This window comes from Aquarana catesbeiana, linkage group LG05 (genome assembly GCF_042186555.1).
Source record: "Aquarana catesbeiana isolate 2022-GZ linkage group LG05, ASM4218655v1, whole genome shotgun sequence".
NCBI classification, from domain to species: domain Eukaryota; kingdom Metazoa; phylum Chordata; class Amphibia; order Anura; family Ranidae; genus Aquarana; species Aquarana catesbeiana.
Genome location: NC_133328.1, coordinates 633713665 through 633729625, shown reverse-complemented (window position 1 = coordinate 633729625; position 15961 = coordinate 633713665). Strand labels below are relative to the sequence as shown.

At 43.6% G+C, this 15961-nt stretch overlaps 1 protein-coding gene across 1 annotated transcript; it reads left to right on the top strand.

Annotated features, from left to right (window-relative positions):
- The first annotated feature begins 563 nt into the window (after window positions 1–563).
- Window positions 564–6577, top strand: LOC141146106 (forkhead activin signal transducer 3-like). Its single transcript, XM_073632860.1, has 4 exons — window positions 564–842; window positions 2393–2497; window positions 2730–3351; window positions 6528–6577. The coding sequence occupies exons 1-4, from the start codon at window positions 564–566 to the stop codon at window positions 6575–6577; spliced, it is 1056 nt and encodes a 351-aa protein (XP_073488961.1).
- Window positions 6578–15961: the final 9384 nt, after the last annotated feature.

Here is a 15961-nt window from a genome sequence, read left to right as displayed (position 1 = left end):
GTAAGAATATTTCGAATAATAAAACCATCAAATTCAAGTTTGGACACTTTGAGTGGTTCTAATGGATAACAAGCAGTATTAAGCTATTTATGCCCGATGTACCCTAAGAAAAGCCATTCTGAGATTGGTAAACGTGTCTAAAATTTTATGCAAAATGTAGGAAAATTAAAAGATAAAACAAATATATTTTTGAATTAGTAAAAAAATCTAAATTATACATGTGACATAAAAGTATATACAAATAAATCTATATCCACAGGTAAAAATAAAAATTGTATATACAAGAGAATCTTAGTATATGAACGTAATATTCACCTCATAAGCATATGATATATGCTCCATCAGCTTATAGTCAACACAACATATACATAACAATGCCCCCCAACATCTCAGCCCTGAAACTTCCTAGAAACTTATTCAAATGGATGGTGAGGGGCCCTCTGCAGTAAGGGAGGTGTCGCCTCTTATGATTACAGGTGCATTTACATTATAAAGCCCAGGGTGGGGATCCCAGCACTATGTATACCTGGCTGCCCCCATACACACAACACACCTGACAAGCCATGGATTGCCCACAACATTCCTGGGACCCCCTCTACAACCAAGTCCCTGAGCCACACAGCATAGACAGGATCCTGGCCAAAGTAGAGAACTGTCCTGGGGAGGCCAACGGAGGCCCCAAAAAGCCCGACACCACTGATCAGCTCAGCAAGAAGAGCAAAAAGAGCAAAAAGAGCAAGAAGAAGAATTATCAACGCTATGCCAAACCACCCTACTCCTACTTGGCCATGATCGCCCTGGTCATCCAGACTTCCCCCAAGAAGAAGCTCAAACTGTCCCAGGTAACCAACCTTCCATTATGGGGCTTCCTGGGGCTTTAGGGCAGCTAAGGGCAGAGGGAGGGGGTGACACTGAGACTAGCTCAGATAAAGGATTTGTCAGAGGGATATTCTTTATTTTCAGCGCAAAATTATTTGTTTCTGTTAGGCCTATGAAGGCTGAAAAAATTATACCAATATTTATCAAAATTAGAAGTTCAAGAAGTTGGGTGAATTGTCAATGTTTTATTGTTTAGTTATATTTTTATTTTTAATTTAGGCCCCTGGCTGCCTGTTATATTTGCAACATATAAAACTCTTATGACTACAGGCTGAATTACGGAAAAAAAAATGTTTTATTTTCCTCCTCAAATTTTTTTAAATAAAAAAAATGGTCGAAAGCCAAAACTTTTTTTTTCTTTTTTTTTGATGAAGTGGGTCAGATTTTTGTTGTTTTTGTATGGAGCAATAAGCCTTATGCTGCCCTTATGTATATCATTCACAGCTGTTCAATTATACCAACTTTTTTTTACAAAATACGAAAAGAAAATATTAAGAAAAAAATAGAATCACATAAACGTTCAGAAAAAAAGGATTTTTTTTTTAAATTTTTATTGTTTGCATTTTTTGTTTTATGTAATTTCATTTGTGTGTGCTTTTTTTCAAATTTGTGTTTTTTTAATATTTTTACTTTATTTTTTCTTCCTTTTTTTTGCTTTTTTCATATTGTGTTTTGAGAATACATCTGATACAATTGATATAATAAATTGAACATATGTGAATAATATATGTAAGGATAGTGCAGCTAAGGCCTTCATTATTATTGCTCTTATTGGGCTTAGCCCGTGCTTTGTGGAAATACGTTTTGTAATAGTGAATGATATTATAGAGAGGGGTGCTTTTGCATTTTATTTTAGTCTTTATTGCTGTCTGTGTCCCAGCTGGGGAGATTTACCATGAGACCCCCCAAAGTATGAAAGTGATTGGAAAAGCCAAAATATTGGGCTGTAAACAAAACAGGGGAAGCCTTTCAATGAAGACAATTGTTCCTGTGGCAAATGTTTAACTTGGGATTTGCCTCCCTTTGGGGAGGTTTCATCTTACTTGAAGGAAAGGGAAGAGATTAATTTCCTCAATGGGGACACAAAAAAATTAAAAAACCTCCACTCCATCCACAATGTCCAAAAAAAAGTTTTGCCTTCAGGTCATCTTTTTCTTCCAAGTTTTGTGCTGGGATCTCAATGGTAACCCAAAAATCCCCCCAGGACATTGATGTCCCTTTCTCCCATACATACATACATTTGGCTCCCAACACCAGACTTCAGAAAGTGCTAGCTGCCTCCCCAATTCAATACAAGCATGCACAAAGTGTTCTGTCTATACCCTGACATCACTTTCTACATGCTTAATTTAGGAAGCCTTATACCACAAATGGACAGGAGGTCTACAGTGATGTCCTCCTAAGTATCTCAGTACAGGTCTCCTGGTTATACTTATATAATGTAAGATGTATTATGTATCTTGGTTTACGGTCATGTTCATTCACTTACAACTATACTTTTTTTAATTGGCAGATTCTCCATGAGATCAGCATCCTCTTCCCTTTCTTCAAGGGGGATTATAAGGGCTGGAGGGACTCTATTCGACATAACCTCTCCTCCAATGATTGCTTCAGAAAGGTAAGGACTTGTTGCTCCTAGGATGTGATGGCAGTGATGGGCTCCTAAGGCTCTCTACATACTGCAGCCAAGTAAAAAAAAAAACATTTTCAAAAATAGGTGCAGATTCTGAGAAATGACTTTTCTGCTCATTATAAATAGGTCACAGGGTTTTGTTACTCTGACCTGTAAAAGAATTGTGTGAATCTGCTTTGCTGGTTTACGCCTCTAACATCTTCTCCCTCTTTTGCAGATCCTGAAAGATCCATTGAAGCCGACGGCTAAAGGCAACTACTGGACGGTGAATGTGAGCCGGATTCCCGCCGAAGCCACAAAGCTGCAAAACACGGCGGTCACCCGCCAGGAAGCCTACCCTCATGACCTGGCTCCTTATATCCTGAATGGAAAGCCCTACAGACCTTCCGCTTTTCACAACCCTCATCCTCCAATAGAAAATACTGCGGTCAGAGCAGAAGCAGAGGCTCAGTCCTCAGTACCAACTCAACCCCCTAGTGTACATCCCGCCTCAACTTTCCCAGAGATCTTATGGAACCTTCCAACATCATACACAAAATGCGTGGCCCCTAATGTGGTGGCCCCTCCTAGCATACACCCTCTGCAGCTTTATCCCAACTTTGCACTCTCTCTACGTAATTACATGCCTTCCCCATACTCAAGATCCACCTGTGCGGTGCAGAGGGATGTCTACCCTCCCAATGCGATACCTCAAATGTCTCCCCAGCCTAGACCCTCTGAAGCCAGGAATTCCCTGTCAGATTTCCCTCCCAATACAACAATCTTTGACGTCCCCATGTATCCCCCACACGGGAGCTACATGTCACCTCAAAACATATATGGGCAGCAATTATCTCAAGGTGGTGCTTATGGGCAGCATTTATCTCAGGGTGGTGCTTACGGGCAGCTTTTATCTCAGGGTGGTGCTTACGGGCAGCATTTATCTCAGGGTGGTGCTTACGGGCAGCATTTATCTCAGGGTGGTGCTTACGGTCAGCATTTATCTCAAGGTGGTGCTTACGGGCAGCATTTATCTCAGGATGGTGCTTACGGGCAGCATTTATCTCAGGGTGGTGCTTATGGCCAGCATTTATCTCAGGGTGGTGCTTACGGGCAGCATTTATCTCAGGGTGGTGCATATGGGCGACATTTATCTCAGGTCGGGGTGTACCCAGAGTGTGGACCCAACGGTTACTGATTGGCCAGATGCTGAGATAAGGCTGGTTTTGGGCCGTTCACTTTTGTCCCAAGGACTAGCTGCACTTGAATGCTTACCTGATGACATTGGCACCAGTGGTAATTTAGTCGACTAAAATAACACTATTTTAGTTGACTAAAATAATTCAGATGGCTAAAATACGACTAAAACTGAAATGGCCTTTTAGTCAAAAGACTAAGATTAAAACTAAACTGAAATTTGCTGCCAAAATTAACACTTGTTGGCACTCAACTTGGCATGTGGCCCAGCGGAGGTGGCACCAAACATGACATACAGTCCAAAGGCATTGGAATTGAATCACATGTATATATGACAATCATTTTGTATCTTGTCTGATTATATTCACTTGAAATAAATTTAAATTTTTGTTTTACTGAAATTTGGCATCAATGTTTTAATTATCTCCCCATGGGTATCAAGATAAGAACTAGTAAAATAGTCTGAAAAATGTATATATCAACTGTATAGTATAGTTCTTAAAGGGTCAGGCCACCCAAAAGTTACATTTCAGTATTTGTCTAATATATATAGTGGTATTCCGCGCTTAGGACGGGCTTGTGACCAAACTGCAGCCCCCCAGATAAAGAAAGCATCTAGGTGTGATCCAATTGCTATAAAATCTGAAAAAATAGGGGATTGGCGCTGTCCACTGGTAAAAAATAATAAATAAACTATAAACAGACTCTGGGTGAGTGAAAAGTGCAACACAGTGTAATATAGTATTTGTAAATAAATATACGTGCTAAAAATTGTCACAAAATGTGCAATCTGCCTAAGGTGAAATATTATATAAAATAATGCATGAAATAATAAATAAAACTCCAAGCAATAATATAAGTGAATGATCAGTCAGGTGTATAAACATTTTTTTTACAAGATCCAAAGAAAATATTCAATGAAGGGTATAAGTGAATTATACCCTAGAGAGAGGACAAACACAGTGTTGCCCACTACAAAATGGTGTATATACTAGTGAAGCTGAATGGTGTTAGATGAAAAATAAAATCAAAAAGAGGACTACTAACATATGGTGTGCATAAAAATATTAGTGTTCAAAGAAAATAATGAAAAACATGAAAAAATGAAAAAATGAAAAAGTCCAAGCATCCAAAAAATTCCAAAAAATGCCAAAACATGCCGTGTATATTAAATATATTGTTCAGTGTACATAAAAAGTACTTGTGCAGCAAGCTAGTGCATCTTCAAATGGTTCCAGGTAAGTCCGTCCCAATATATGTATACTGTCCTGTGTGGAGCCCCCTCTAGTGCCCCCACTCACCGGAGCGCCCAACCCATGCAGGGGTAATGGGCATGTAGATGTAAATCCGATGATCCAAGCGGTCGGTGTCCCCTTCACCACCTGATTTCCACTTGTGTCACCAGATCGCTTTCAAAAGGCATCCACCCGGACAAAATACCATGTGCAGGGAGAAGAGAAGAGCCTCATAGTGTGATTCCAAATATGACTTTATTAAGCTCAAGCTTACAACAAACAAAAAAAACGAAAAAACGAAAAGCTAAAATCAAACAGCATTCTGCCGGCTGGCTCCACATCAGAAGCCGCAGACAGTGCAGTGTTAGCGGCGTGCGTTCCACAGCCGACTGCTGAAACCGGAAGTGAAAGACACAAACAGAAGGAAAAAAGGACGTATGCGTACAAAGAGGCCACACCTTATGTGTTTCATCATCAAGGCGCACCTCAGATGACGTCTTGATGACGAAACGCATAAAGCGTGGCCTCTTGGTACGCATACGTCCTTTTTTCCTTCTGTTTGTGTCTTTCACTGCAGTCGGCTGTGGAACGTACGCCGCTAACACTGCACTGTCTGCGGCTTCTGACATGGAGCCAGCCGGCAGAGTGCTGTTTGATTTTAGCTTTTCGTTTTTTTGTTTTTTTCGTTTGTTGTAAGCTTGAGCTTAATAAAGTCATATTTGGAATCACACTATGAGGCTCTTCTCTTCTCCCTGCACATGGTATTTTGTCCGGGTGGATGCCTTTTGAAAGCGATCTGGTGACACAAATGGAAAGCAGGTGGTGAAGGGGACACCGACCGCTTGGATCATCGGATTTACATCTACATGCCCATTACCCCTGCAGGGGTTGGGAGCTCCGGTGAGTGGGGGCACTAGAGGGGGCTCCACACAGGACAGTATACATATATTGGGACGGACTTACCTGGAACCATTTGAAGATGCACTAGCTTGCTGCACAAGAACTTTTTATGTACACTGAACAATATATTTAATATACACCGCATGTTTTGGCATTTTTTGGAATTTTTTGGATGCTTGGACTTTTTCATTTTTTCATTTTTTCATGTTTTTCATTATTTTCTTTGAACACTAATATTTTTATGCACACCATATGTTAGTAGTCCTCTTTTTGATTTTATTTTTCATCTAACACCATTCAGCTTCACTAGTATATACACCATTTTGTAGTGGGCAACACTGTGTTTGTCCTCTCTCTGTGTTGCACATTTCACTCACCCAGAATTGTGGTGTAATGTTTCCCTTGTGTTAGGAGTCTGTTTATAGTTTATTTATTATTTTTTACCAGTGAACAGCGCCAATCCCCTATTTTTTCAGATTTTATAGTATATGTCTAATGCTGGTGAATTAATTGCCCTGACAGGGTCTTGTATCTCCAGATTTTACACACTTGCTGTCCCCATTATAAAGGGTTCCCAACTTCCCACCATCCCGGCACCATTTTTAATTTATTTTAGGTTATGGAGAATGTGACAGAAGGCATCAAAACACAAATGTTTTATATATGAGATTTGTAATGAAATAACAATTTCCATCTTTATAAAGATTCCTGCGGGTGTATTGGTTGTATTTGGAATTCCTCGGCTCATGTCTAGTGATAATGGGAGCAGTGGCATCGCTATGGGGGGGCAAGGTTGGGTGTGGCCCGCACTGGGTGACACCTGCCAGAAAGGTGACACCGGGGCCGCCACTACACAGTGCACTATATTGTATGCACTTGCAGAGCTGCAGCGGAGCGGTGAGAGCGGGACATGTAGCCGTGTGAGGGAGGCTGCCTATAACACTCCCCAGTCAGTGAAGCTAACCCTCGGGGATCTTCAATATCTCCTTCAGCTGCAGTTGGGGGCAGAGCTGGGGGGTGTGGCAGCCTCCTCCACTCCTCCCACACACTTATTCACTCCCGCGGCTGAAGGAGAAGAAGAGGCAAAGACACAGCAGCCCCCGAGTGTCTTCATCTCTGCAGCTATGCTGTAAGTTCCTTCAAACTGCCCTATACCTCCCCAACCTACCCTATACCTCCCAACCTGCCCTATACCACCACAACCTGCCCTATACCATCACAAACTGCCCTATACCTTCCCAAACTGCCCTATACCTCCCCAACCTGCCCTATACCTCCCAACCTGCCCTATACCTCCCAACCTGCCCTATACCACGACAACCTGCCCTATACCACCACAAACTGCCCTATACCTTCCAAAACTGCCCTATACCTCCCCAAACTGCCCTATATCACCCCAAACTCCCTTATACCTCCCCAACCTGCCCTATACCTTCCCAACCTGCCCTATACCACCCCAACCTGCCCTATACCACCCCAAACTGCCATAAACCACCCCAAACTGCCATATATCACCCCAACCTGCCCTACACCACCCAAACCTGCCCTACACCACCCAAACCTGCCCTACATCACCCCAACCTGCCCTATACCACCCCAACCTGCCCTATACCACCCCAAACTGCCCTATACCATCCCAAACTGCCCTATACCACCCCAACCTGCCCTATACCCCCAACCTGCCCTATTTCACCTCAATCTGCCCTATATCACCTCAAACTGCCCTATACCACCCCAAACTGCCCTATACCAGCCCAACCTGCCCTATACCTCCCCAACCTGCCCTATACCTCCCCGAACTGCCCTATACCACCCCAACCTTCCCTATTTCACCTCAATCTGCCCTATATCACCTCAAACTGCCCTATACCACCCCAAACTGCCATATACCCGCCCAACCTGCCCTATACTTCCCCAACCTGCCCTATACCTCCCCAAACTGCCCTATATCACCTCAAATTGCCCTATACTACCCCAAACTGCCCTATACCAGCCCAACCTGCCCTATATCAGCCCAACCTACCATATACCACCCCAACCTACCCTATATCACCCCAACCTGCCCTATATCACCCAACCTGCCCTATACCCCCCAACCTGCCCTATATCACCCCAACCTGCCCTATACCTCCCCAAACTGCCCTATATCACCTCAAATTGCCCTATACTACCCCAAACTGCTATACCAGCCCAACCTGCCCTATATCACCCCAACCTACCGTATACCACCCCAACCTACCCTATATCACCCCAACCTGCCCTATGTCACCCAACCTGCCCTATACCCCCCAACCTGTCCTATACCACCCCAGCCTGCCCTATTTCACCCCAACATGCCCTATAACACCCCAAACTGCCCTATACCACCCAACCAGCCACATATCACCCAACCTGCCCTATAATGAATCCAGAGATGAATAACAAAATGGTGAATGGTCTGAGGGATGAAACATATCAGGAGAGACTTCAGGAACTTACAGTCTGGAAGAAAGAAGGGAAAGGATGGATATGACAGCCTTTAAACATATAAAAGGGGTGAATAAGGTTCAGGAGGGCAGGATTTTCAATATGAAGCCAAGTTTAAGAACACGGGGACATGTCCTCAAACCAGGTGAAAGAAAGTTCTACACTAATCTTAGAAAGACTTGGAACAGACTTTCAGAAGAGGTAGTGAGTCAGTCAACAGTCAGCCCCTGTTCACATTAGAGTGACAGGTCAAATCGCATGACAAGTCACATCCTATTGCCAGCAATCACTCTGTTCAAATCAGTGCGACACAGACTCATGCAAATTGGATGCGTTGTAAAGCGCATCCAATTCGCATTTATGTGAACCCAGCCTAAATCTCCCCTAATGTATTTAACATAACTGGGTATATTATTCTCCAGATTTGCATCCCTGCACCATATCCTTTTTCCACCATATTTTCATCAGTATAAAAAAATAATTTCACAGCATGTCTATCATAGATTTATGCCCCGTACACACGGTCGGATTTTCCGATGGAAAATGTCCGATCGGAGCGTGTTGTCGGAAATTCCGACCGTGTGTGGGCTTTTCCGACACACAAAGTTGGACAGCAGGAGATAACATTTTCCGACAACAAAATCCGATCGCGTCAATTCCGACCGTGTGTGGCCTGTTCCGACGCACAAAGTGCCACGCATGCTCAGAACAAAATTCCAACACGGGACAGCTCGTTCTGGTAAACTTAGCGTTCGCAATGGATACAGCACTTTCGTCATGCTGCAATGTAAAAAATGGTTTAATACAGCGCACTCTCTTCTTCTTTATAATGTGACAAGAATTAAGTCGTTTTGATGCTCATATTCACACGCACTTCTCACAAACTTCTTTCGTTACTATTTATCGGGATTCCCTCAATATATTTTGATTTCTCACATCTGACAACATATTTGTTTTTTTTTTTTCTTTACTTTAATGTAGAATCTTTTTTTGTGTTTCTCTTTTTTTTTTTTTGGTGATTTTGATTTGTACTCCCGAAAATGTTTGTGTGTTTTTTGTGACAAGTTCCCACAACACCATTGATATGTTGTTCTATTTAATCTGTAGGAGATTGTTTGGTGTTGTCCCTTAATTTAACATTGTACTTTAGAAACGTACCTGAATACTCACCAACAAACTGTCCTTTTTGGATGAAAACACACACAGGAGAGTAGAATTTACCTAAAAATATTTTATTAAGGGGTCACAACTATAAACAAAGAGGGAGGCAACGCTGGAGAAACTGCAGAAGTGGGCGAAGCCTTGTACCCCCAGGGCAGACATCAATTATTTAAAAGCAAAATTGGTGGCCTGAGGAGTCCTTATCTAAGGGAGTGCAGTCTGGTCCAGAAGTCCCAGAGATCCGGAAAGCAGCAGATGACATCTGTGTCCCCAGGCTGTGGTCATACGGGAGACTGCATCTTCTGTCAGACCAGACTGAACCCAGGGTCATCACTCTGTGGTCTTCTTTCCACGCTTCCTTCCACGCTGTGGCTGTGGTGGTGGAGTTGTGGCAGCAGGAGGAGGAGGAGGAGGAGGAGGAGGATCGTCCCTCTCCATGACATCCGTCTTGTGTGTCAGTTCCCCACTCTCCCCCTTACGAAGGACTTTATAAAGCAGGTCCTCACAGAGCCTGCGTTGGCCCTCCTGCATGCCCTGCAATTTGGTGGCAGCCATGCAGGCAAAGGCCTCTTCAGGACTGGGGAAGGCTCTGAGGGACGCTGAAGCCTCCTGGATCAGCCTGTATGCTGAATCCTGCACGGGACTCGGAGTGGCCTTCCTGGCTCGTTTATATGGCAGGCGGAGGGGAGGAACCTGAGACTCAGTCAGGCTGCGACTTGTCCCAGGCTTCTCTTGGCTGCCACTTAGCCCCGCCTCCTCCTGGCTGCCACTAATCCCCGCCTCCTCCTGGCTGCCACTAATCCCCGCCTCCTCCTGACTGCCACATTCCACAGCCTCGTCCTGGCTGAGGTCTTCCTGTGTATGAAAAAGGGACATAGTTTTAGTATTGTTTTCATCAATCACACACAATTTTCACCTCCTGACTGCTGCAAATTCAATGTTAACAAATATAACAGACTATCCTTCTGAGCCCAGCATTTTTCATTCTTGTCCCAATTATTTTTGCCCACTACTGTCTATTGATATGTAAAACACTTTTTTTAATCAGCAATTAGTGATCAATAATAACATCTAGGAAACATCATTTATTTATTGCCCAGAAATCAGTAGAAGAATGCTATACCTGACTCCAGCTGGGCTCCTCCACTTCTTCCTGGCTGGAAGGCCCAGGTTGGACATCGGAAGCCTCGGCTGGGGTGGAAGGAAGAGTGGAAGGAAGAGTGGAGAGGGATTCCCTGACTTCAGTGTGGTCTGACAGAAATCGCAGTCTCTCATAGTACCACAGCCTGGGGACATAAACGTCATCTGCTGCAGCTCCGGACCTCTGGGAATCTGTGACCTTCTTGCACTCCCTAAGATACGTGCTCCTCAGGCCACCAATTTTAGCTTTTAAATAGGGGATGGTTGCTGTGGGGACCACCGGCTTCACCAACTCCAGCAGTTTCTCCAGCGCTGCCTGCCTCTTCTGTTTGTGATTATAGTGGGGGTGTCTGACTTGCCACAGACAGGGCAGCTCCCTGTACTTGTCTATGAACAGGGGCAGGAAATTGTGGTCGTTGAACCCATCCATTTTCTCTGCAAGACACAACACATGACAAACCCTAAGGTCAGGCCAAACTCCCCTAATCTTGTTACAATATAGGCTTCAATTTCGAAGCAGTATAGGGCCAAGTTTAGATCCTACCTTCGTTAGCACGATCGGCGTCTCCGATGCTCCTTCCTCCACTCACAGATCGTACGTAAGAAGCGCACGTTACGATTTATACACACTGCGCATGCGTATAACTCCGCCCGCCCCTGACGTTCTTTCTATTCTATTCCCCGCCCCTTTTCGTTCGGCGCAGTGGAGGAAGAGCACATGGTGGAGAGACAGCAGGATAGTGCTAAGTACAGCAACGAGGAGGAGGAGGAAAGGCTGGAGCCTGAAACGTCCCGATCCAGAAGGAGATTGAAGGACTCAAATATGTCCTTTGGGGAGATGTTGGAGATGGTGGACATCCTGAAGAGGGCCGACTATGATGGAAAGTATGGGCCTTACCCCAACCCCAATGTCCGAAAGGCCAAGATCATGGCGAAAGTGGTCAGGAGTCTGCACCGGAAATTCGGGGTACGACGATCGAAAGATCAGCTCAGGAAACGGTGGTCGGACCTCAAATTACGAGAACATGAGCAGTACAGAAAGATCCGGAGAGTGCTGCAAAAAAGTAAGTAGTTGTGCTGTGTTCCTATTCTTTATGTTTATTACGTTCGTGCTGCTCCATGTGCTTTTAGGAACTGTTGTACAGTTTAAAATGGCAACTTTCATGTTCATGGGCACATTATTCGTTCGGATCACACATTTTTTTTTTTCGGACTATAAAATACCATTGTTTAGCCCATATGCATTTGGCCACCATTTTGAGGCCCTATACTTGTCTTCAAAGAATTGGGTTGTGTAGATGGCTTTGTTACTAGAATGAAATGCAAACTAGATTGTGTGTAAGGAGAGGACACTGAGCAGCTGTTTACACATCTGGACACTGGAGCACTAGTGTGGGACACAAGAACACCATTTTTATTAGGGGGGGCACACAGGTGCTCCAGTGTATACTATAGGGGGGGTCTCCATCTGTGAAGCTTGTACCAAACAGGTAAAGTATTGCAGCTTGACAAAGGACACTAAAAAAGCGACATCTTGGAACTCGGCTAAAATAGATAATTGTACCCTACTTCCAAGCAATGTTTCATCTTTATAGTTCTGCCATCAAATATCTGTGTGCTAAGTATACCATTTTTGTTTTACATAGGGGAGAAAAGACTCGGAGGACACCCCTCATGTGAGGAGACCAGAGCCCCCCCCCCTCTGGAAGAAGGGGAAATACCAACACAAGATGAGCAGGAGGAAGAAGATGTGGTGGAACTAGTCACCACAACAGGTGAGTGTCTGCAACCACAGGCTCAGATAAGAGATGGATGGCGGCATTTTTTTAGACCTAATTTATTTTGGGTTTCCTTTCTTTTTAGGTGATCGTGAGGGTGTGGATGAAGATCCTTTCACATCAGAAAGTGCCCAGATCCTGATCGGGGAGATCATGGGGTGTAATTTACAATTGGAAAACATCAAGCAAAACATCAATGATGTTATTCCAAAATATAAAAACATCATTGATGTTTTGGAGCGAGTTTAAAGCCCCTCCAAATCACTTTCTTCTTTTGTCTGCTACAATGTGCGAAATGTTTTTGTGATTTTTCCCAAAGCCAAATTTGGAGGATGCACACAGTGTGTCAACATGTGCTATCTGCCATCACGGGAGATCAATGGACGCGTTTTGGGGGTGCAACCCCTTCCTCAATTATAAAGTAACGGTGAGGAAGGGCTTTCTCCCCCAAAACACATCCCTTCATCCCCCGTGATGGCAGCTAGCACATGTTGACATTGTGAAATTGGTGTGCATTTTCCAAATTTGGCTTTTCCAGGGGTGATTTCCCCCCATCTGGACGCAATATCAAACACAGTTCCTAAATACTCATGTCTGATATTGCCTTCCAGTTCTACCAAATGTGAACTTTGTAAGATCAAGATTTGTGTCTTTCTTGTTGGTTTTACACAGGCCTGTTTTCTATAAAATGCACATTTTGATTTTGGATAATGACACCACAAAATATGTTATACAACAAACATGTCGGTTTGTCAGAAAAACCTTTGGTAAATGCACATGTGATTGTGCTGGTATTAAAAAGATTGTTCATCAAGAATGTGTGGATTATTGTCTCAACGCTACAACACTTTTGGGGTGATGTAATTGTTGTTTTATGAGAAAATGGGGGTTATTTACTAAGGGCAAATCCTCTTTGCACTACAAGTGCAGTTTCAGTGCAGTTGCAAGTGCACTTGTAGTGAAAAGTGTCTTTGCATTTAGTAAATAACAGCCAACAGTGCTTTGTATAAGGTTACACAATCACGATATTTTCTGCACTCCACACATTTCTGTCAGGGTCAGCTCAAACAAACACAAGCAGTAAATGTCCACAAAGAAGAGCCTGGGGGGAGATGCCTGTCGAGAACTTGAGGTCCTGCAGACTTCTCCCTGTCGCCAAATACCGCAGGGTAGCGACCAACCTCTGCTCCAGAGTGATGGCTTGCCTCATGCAGGTATCCTGCCTGCTGATATAGGGGGTCAGTGAAGCCAACAAACGGTGAAATACGGGGTCCATCATCCTGAGAAAGTTCCTGAAATCATCAAGATTATTCTCACGGATCTCACGGAGCAAAGGCATATGAGAGAACTGGTCACGCTGAAGCAACCAATTCTTGGTCCATGAACTCCTCCTCGCCCTGTTCATGGACTGGACTTGTGTCAAGGTCAGGACCCCAACACCAAGCCCCCGCACAGCACAAACTGTACGAGGAGTACGCATACTAAACATGGCTAGAAAACGGTCGGCTGCTCAGAACGAAGTAACAGAACGCACTGAAGAACAGCAAGGCCTGTGAAGAGCGACCTGAAAAACAGCAACGAGCGGACAAGATCACACAGAAAACTCCGATACGAACTGACGCCACGCACTGAAGAGCAGATACAAACCCACAAGCAGAAACTGAACGTCAGAAAACGATCTGAAAGCCACGAGTTTGAAAAAGCACGAATCGTCTCTCACCAAACTTTTACTAACACGAGATTAGCAAAAGGAGCCCAAAGGGTGCCGCGCTTGGTTCTGAACCGGCCTTTTCTAGTCTCGTCGTACGTGCTTGACGTCACCGCGTGGTTGTCGATCGGAAATTCCGACAACTTTGTGCGACCGTGTGTAGGCAAAACAAGTTTGAGCCAACATCTGTAGGAAAAAATCCGAGGATTTTGTTGTCGGAATGTCCGATCAATGTCCGACCGTGTGTACGGGGCATTAGAATAGCAGTTTCGTTGTTGGGGTGTCAAACTAGTTAAAAAAAAGTTCTGCAAACAGCAAGAGCAATAAAGCAGCTTCAGTACTGACCCCATCAATCATTATACCAACATTTAATAAGTCATTAACTCATTATTAATTGATTATTAATAATAATCAATTAATATGTATTCGTAGTTTTTACCCATTTAGTATTAATTCATTAATTAATATCTAGACACACAGACACATAGAAGAGTGAGGACAGAAAAAAAAGACCAAGTGCTCCATCAAGTCTGCCCCACTTTTTTCATTTATATCTACAGTATATCTATATTTTAAGTTTTTTTAGTATAGATTTATGTTTGCCCCAAGCATTTTTGAGATGCATGTTTGAAAATCTATTATCAGTTATTGACCTCCCATGTTATATGGAGTCCTACTGAGTGTGTTTTTTATCAAAAACATTTTTTCCTGCAAAATGCTCAGATCTGTCATCTTAACATAATGGAATTGTTCTACTTATAGATATAATATGACATAATATCATATTGGTATTTATATTTTTTATATTAAATTCTGAGCATAAGACACTCCTGATCCCTGCATTCTGAGAGCAACACACTCCTTAACCCTGTATTCTGAGCATCATGCACTCCTTAACCCTGCTTACTGTCTTTTTATTTTTGTTTGGTGGGGTGCTTCAGAATTCCCTGCCTATAGGCTCCTGAGATGTAAATCCAGCCCTGCCTGCAAATCGCATCAGACTGCACAAAAAAGTAGTGCATGCGCTGGCACCACGTTCTGGTGTGAACCGGCCCCAACAACAGGACACTGTGCCCGGTGATCTTTGACTTCATCAGTGTTGTTCAAGTAGATCTCCATCTGTCTAAGGTTTCCTACCCCTGCCTTAGAGCCTTTTCAATCTATTTTGCTCCCTCAGAGTCCCCCAAGATCCCTTTAGTTAAATGCACCAACTCATTCCCAACTGGGAAATATGTTTCCTCAGTCCCTTTCATTGTATCAAAAGTGAGACTCCTGGGGTCTTTTTACACCCCTGATATCTCACCAGCAAGACAACAGTCTTATGAAAAAATGTAAACAATTATTTAAAAAAAATGTTTTAAAAAAATAGGTCAAAATTTAACTAAAAGTTCTAATCAGCCTAAAAAGCCGCGCCAAATATGTAGCATAATTTAGCCATGCCCACTGCTTGCCACGGCACATGTAGCACACTGCAGGTCACCATCTTCATTGTTGGGGCCCCAATGCATTACTTTGCCCAGGGGCCCATGATGCTATTAAGATGGCACTGGGTTATAGTGGCTCCTGTGGTGACAATGCTGGATCTAATGATCTAAGCTAGATCCCTTCTTCCAGACATAGGCGCCCCATAGGAAACTTGTTCTGAATTGATGGGCAGTGAGGACAAGGGTGACAAGCAGTCCAAGTGGTTACAGTGACCCCTGTGGTGATAACGCTGCACAAGCATCACTTTAGACCCAACAACATTATCAACTTGCAGGAGGAAGGATCCAGGCTAGATCCCTTCTTCCAGACACAGGGCACCTCATTGGTTACTTGTCCTGCGCTGATAGGCAGTGAGGAGGAAGGTTATCAGCAGTGACAACAGTCCAAGTGGTTACAGTGG